The sequence below is a fragment of the Mandrillus leucophaeus genome, unplaced genomic scaffold (assembly GCF_000951045.1).
Source record: "Mandrillus leucophaeus isolate KB7577 unplaced genomic scaffold, Mleu.le_1.0 Scaffold1372, whole genome shotgun sequence".
NCBI classification, from domain to species: domain Eukaryota; kingdom Metazoa; phylum Chordata; class Mammalia; order Primates; family Cercopithecidae; genus Mandrillus; species Mandrillus leucophaeus.
The window spans coordinates 78,916-84,523 of record NW_012101335.1 but is presented as its reverse complement, the minus strand read 5'-3'; the positions used below and the strand labels follow the sequence as shown (position 1 = coordinate 84,523).

General features: G+C 52.3%; 1 protein-coding gene across 4 annotated transcripts in view; it reads right to left on the bottom strand.

Annotated features, from left to right (window-relative positions):
* SLC5A10 (solute carrier family 5 (sodium/sugar cotransporter), member 10) overlaps nt 1-3,695 on the bottom strand; it is an 81,704-nt gene extending 78,009 nt beyond the window's left edge. For all 4 annotated transcript variants that reach the window (XM_011973429.1, XM_011973430.1, XM_011973433.1 and 1 more), the window contains exon 1: nt 3,550-3,695. In XM_011973429.1, the coding sequence (XP_011828819.1) occupies nt 3,550-3,660 (111 nt within the window). In that variant the 5' untranslated portion in view covers nt 3,661-3,695. The remainder of the gene's footprint in view (nt 1-3,549) is intronic.
* Between the last annotated feature and the right edge of the window lie 1,913 nt (nt 3,696-5,608).

Below are 5,608 nucleotides of genomic sequence, written 5' to 3'. Positions count from 1 at the left end.
TTATGTTGCCCAGGCTGGTCTTGAACTCCTGGGCTCATGTGATCTCCCCGCCTCAGCTTCCTGAGTAGCAGGAACCACGTGGACACCACCACACCCAGTTCAGAACTTTTGATGTGGCTCCTGAATGTTTCTCTCCAGCTCCAGCTCCAGCTCCCACCACTTTCTCTTTGTGTGCTGTGATCTTGCCATACTACATGCAGCATAGTCTGAAGGCTCACCATCTTGGCCAGGATGGCCATATCCAGATGTGTACGGGGTGCACTGCACAACTTCAGAGCATCTATGGTTACGGCCAGTGCTTTCTCCTGACACTTCTCATCTTTCAAGCCTATAGTGGGCATTGTCAGTTGCCTTCTTATATCCAGGGCTCTGGGGGCTGCTGGCAGTTGCTGGGGCCACATGTACCCATTTAAGGCTCCCCAAGGACCCCCTATGCCAGAGTTGGCTTCAACTGCTTGAGCTGTGTGGAGTTCTTAGTCCTCGCAACAGCTCTTATGAAGTAGGTGCCATGTTACCAATGAGGAACCTGATGGTGTCAGAGATGAAAACATACCCATCTAGCAAGTGGCGCAGCCTGGATTTTAACTCAGGCTCAATCACTGGGCTGGTCATTTCACATCAGGAAATGAGGGGAGGTGGCTTAGGACAGAGCTACACATGGATGGAGGCTAAGAGAACCACAGTGAGGTGTAGCCATATCCTTAATAATGCTGTGAACCTGGATCATACTGCACCTGAAGCCCTTTCTGTTGCTGGATGCAATTACATTTCCTGTATTCTTTTTTTTGTTTGTTTGTTTTGAGACAAACTTTCACTCTTTTGCTCACGCTGGAGTGCAGTGGCGTGATTTCAGCTCACTGCAACCTCTGCCTTCTGGTTTCAAGCGATTCTCCTGCCTCAGCTTCCCAAGTAGCTGGGATTACAGGCACCCGACTAATTTTTGCATTATTAGTAGAGATGGGGTTTCATCATGCTGGCCAGGCTGGTCTCGAGCTCCTGCCCTCGTGATCCGCCCGCCTCAGCCTCCCAAAGTGCCGGAATTACAGGAGTGAGCCACTGCGCCCGCCCTACATTTCCTATAATCTTCGAGCTCATTTGAAAGTAGTTTTCTGTCACTTGTTAACAGATATTTTAATGAATGCAAAGGCTCAGCTCAAAGTCCCCTCCTCCAGGAACATCTCTTCCTTAAAGGCTCCCGCCGCAGACTCTCCCAGGCCCACCATCTACACATCTTTGCAAGGCTGCACCTGCCTGGCTTGCTCTGTCTGCTTCTCCCTGTGGGATGCAGCTCCAGCATCCTCCCTGTCTGGTTCTGATCTTTTCTGGATGTGCTCACTGCTCTCTGGCCAGCCACTCCCCACCGGGCCAGCCTGGCCTGCTTGGAGGGACAGGGCAGAACTCCTACAGCCCTACTGCCAGGGGCACCAACCTGCAAACAGCAAGGCTGAGCTAGGAGAGGTGGGTCATGGGCAACAAGGGCTGGTGACCCAAGTCACTGGGCTACAAAGGGCCTGGCCTCAGGTGCCCAGAACATCTTTCTTAGATGTGCACTTCTGACGAAATACCCCACCTGTGCTAGCCAGGACAGCCTTGTCTCCCCTCCTCTTTCCCTCTCAGATCTTACCTGGCCCTTACCTCCCCTCATCCAGAAACCCTCCACTGCCTGTTCTGCCCCACGTGGGCACCTCTTCCACTGAATTCTAGCCACCAACTCTCACAGGAATATAGCACATTACAGTTTGCAACAGATTTTCACTTCTATTGGCCCCTTGCTCCTTGGAACAGCCCTGAGATGTGGGCTGCACAGAAACCCACATTGCGTGTTTGAGGAAACTGAAGACCACAGAGGTTAAGTGACTTGACTTAAGTACACAGAGCAGAGCCGAGACTTGAACTCGGCTTTGCCGATGGCCAGCACTGGGCTACTTGTGAGTTAATATTTAATCACATACAGGTTGAGGAGCCCTTATCCGAAATACTTGGAACCAGAAGAGTTTTGAATTTCAGACTCTTTCAGATTTGGGGATATTTGCAGAATACCTGCCCGTGAAGCATCCCCAACCCAAACATCTAAAATCTGAGATGCTCCAATGAGCACTTGCTTTGAGCATCATGTTGATGTTCAAAATGTTTCAGATTTTGGGATTTAGATTTTTGAAATCCAACCTGTGATAATTTTAATGACTGCGGCTGCTACTATTATAATCACCACTGCTACAACCACCACCACCACCACTACCACTGTAGAACCAATGGCAGCAGCAAGGTCTGGTCCTGTGCGGGCCTCTTGATAGCAGACCTCACCCCAGGTAGGTGGTGTCTCCATGTCACAGATCAGAACACTGAGGCCCAGAAAACTAAGGGGACGTGACCAGTCTCCTGTTTGCCAGGCCTTCGTGCTTAGGCCAGGGGTTATGGTAGATAAGAAGGGATACTTGGCCGGGTGTGGTGGCTCTCGCCTGTAATGCCAGCACTTTGGGAGGCCAAGGCGGTCAAATCATGAGGTCAGGAGTTCAAGACCAGCCTGGCCAACATGGTGAAACCCTGTATCTACTAAAAATACAAAAAATTACCTGGGCGTGGTGGTGGACGCCTGTAATCCCAGCTAATTGGGAGGCTGAGGCAGGAGAATTGTTTGAACCCAGGAGGTGGAGGTTGCAGTGAGCCAAGATAGCACCACTGCACTCCCGCCCGGGTGACAGTGCTAGACTCCGTCTCAGTTAAAAAAAAGAAAAAAAGAAGAAGGAGTACTCATTCTCCCCAGGAGACTGTCAGGGCTCAGGGATGCCAGCCTGGGGATCTCTGGGACTAAGGAAGTGGAGCCCAACCTCCAGGCACTAAGCATGGAGCAGGTGACCTGGACCAGGCTGTGTCCACCTTCCCTCAGGAAGGCTTCCACGATAGACCAAAGGGGAGCCCTTCCCTCACTGCAGGGCCAGAGCCTTGGCTTCTCCATCTGCACATGACACAGCCTGTCTCCAAGGGCCCCGCTGCGCCTGGAATCTGTGCGTGGGGTCAGATCACTGCTCACTTCTCACTCTTACGAAAGGAGGAAAAACTGGCTTATGATCTAGAGCTAGGCCACAGGATATGAATCCCAGGGAGCTTGTTAAAAATAAAGACCCCTAGCTCCCAGGGCCCTCCCTTCCTCTGGATTCTGATGCAGCAGCTCTAGGTGCAGCCAGGGAATCCCTGGGAGCCTGTTGTTCAAGCAGATGGGAATCACTGACACCATGGAGACTGGGACCAGGAGGCTGATGGCCACACCCAAGGACTCCAACTGGGCAGCAGCACAAAAGCCCAGTTACCTGTTACAGAGACCTTCCTTCTCCTCACTTTACAGATGGAGACGCCATTACCCAAATAGAGAAAGGGGCTTGGTCAAGGTCTCCAAGCAAATCTGCCCCAGGCTGGGAGGAGGACCACAGGATCACCAGGCCACCAGGTGGGACCAATGCTGACACCACAGGGACATGCTGGACCCCGGTTCCCAAACCAAGCACCCGCCCTGAGAGCCCAGTTGGCCGCCACCACCACAGTTCCCCTTACCCATATGCCCACGGCCACATTCAGAGCAAAATACACGGTGATGACAATGATGTCAGCCACGCTCAGCTGCGTCCCGGGAGCATGGAGGTCGCTGGTGGAGTTGGCGGCCATGGCTGTCCTGCTGCAGGCACTAGGTCCGAGCCCGAGGGACTGAGGGGCAAACCAGGTCAGAAAGGACTTCCTGGCAGGGAGCTAATTGATCATTAAACCGAGCGGACAGTGGCATCTCCAGCCCATGGTGTGGCTGCGTGCAGGGCAGCTGCGTCACCATGCCGTTCAGCTTCCTCATCCCATGGTGGGGAGCAGATCCCAGAGCGTAGGAGTCAGGGAGGCTGGGAGAAGCGAGTGGGAGGAGGAGGGGAGGGAGCCTCCTTTGAAGGGGTGGCCTGCCCCTCCACACCTGTGGGTGTTTCTCGTTAAGTGGAACGAGAGACTTGAGAAAAGAAATAAGACACAGAGACAAAGTATAGAGAAAGAAAAGCGGGGGCCCAGGGGACCAGCGCTCAGCTTACAGAGGACCCACGCCGGCACCGGTCTCTGAGTTCCCTTAGTATTTATAGATAATTATCTTTACCATCTTAAAGATAAGGGAGTGGCAGGACAATAGGATCGCTTTTAGGGAGGAAATCAGCAGTAAGACGTAAGAACAAGGATCTCTGTGACATGAATAAGTTTAAAGGAAAATCCTGTGCCTAGAGATAAACCTTTTAGCAGCATTGTTTCATCCTATCACATGGGGATAAACCTTGGACAATACCTAGCTTTTCTAGGAACAAAGACACAGCCTGCACGCCCAAAATCCATTAAACCTTGAGTTACCACAGCACATGTCTCTTGCAAGGACAAGGTTGGGGGTAGGGTCACAGATTAACAGCATCTCAAATACAGAACAAAATGGAGTCTCTTATGTCTGCTTCTTTCTATATAGACACAGTAACAGGCTGATCTCTTTCTTTTCCCCACATCCTTGAACTCGGAGGGGGCTTGGGGAAAATTAACTGTGTTTAGTGGACCCAGGGGCAACCCAAATAGTCCCAGAAAGGCTGGGTTGCTTAATGGGTGGCTTCAGCTATATCTAATTTGTATAAGAAGCATAGAGCGTCGGGACGAATGCCTTACCTCTGAAGACACTGCCGTGGTGGGCAGCCATGTCCTCCCTTGGCCATCGGGCTGTGAGTGGACTGAGCAGGGCTTGGGGGGGTGACACCCGCATTATGGCTCACTTCCAACCAACACAGCTCAGGCTCAGAGACAGCCCCGTGTCGGACGATAAAGTCCTGCTGCCAACGTTTCTGCTGTCTTTTTCTAGACCAGTGAAACAGCCCCAAGCCCCTCAACTTGACCATCCATTCTGCCCCCGCCCCCAGTGTCTGCCTGGGACCACAGAGGGACCCAATGTCTATCAAACACCAAGGACCATGCGTGGCTGTTCTGCACATGATCCCATTTCACGCTCACAGCAGCCACGCCGAGTAGGCAATGTCTCATCCCACTCAAGGAAATGGCCATCCGCCGTTACACAGCTGTTGAAGGCGCAGAGCAGGTTTCAGTGCAAATGTGGCCCCATCGTCTCCACCGCAGTGACAGTGACAGTTCCATTTGGATTCCATCAGAGTGGGATGCTTGCTCACTAATTCGATCAGTGTACACAGCAGGGCTGGCTGGCAGTCTCACACCTCTGCTCAGTGACATGACTTTGCAAAGCATTTGCAGTTTAACCAGACAAGCAACACTTCCAGAAGTGTTAATGAGTGAGCGACTGCCACCAGGAACACGCTGGCCTGCAAACCCAGCCAGCCTGTTACTGGATAACCCTGAGGTGCAGGTAAAAATTAATCACCTCGGCCAGGCGCAGTGGCTCATGCTTTTGGGGGGCTCATGCCTTTAGGAGGCCAAGGCGGGTGCATCGCCTGAGGTCAGGAGTTTGAGACCAGCCTGGCCAACATGGCGAAATCCCGTCTCTACTAAAATTACAAAAATTAGCCGGGCATGATGGTACGTGCCTGTAATCCCAGCTACTTGGGAGGCTGAGACAGGAGAATTGCTTGAACTCAGGAGG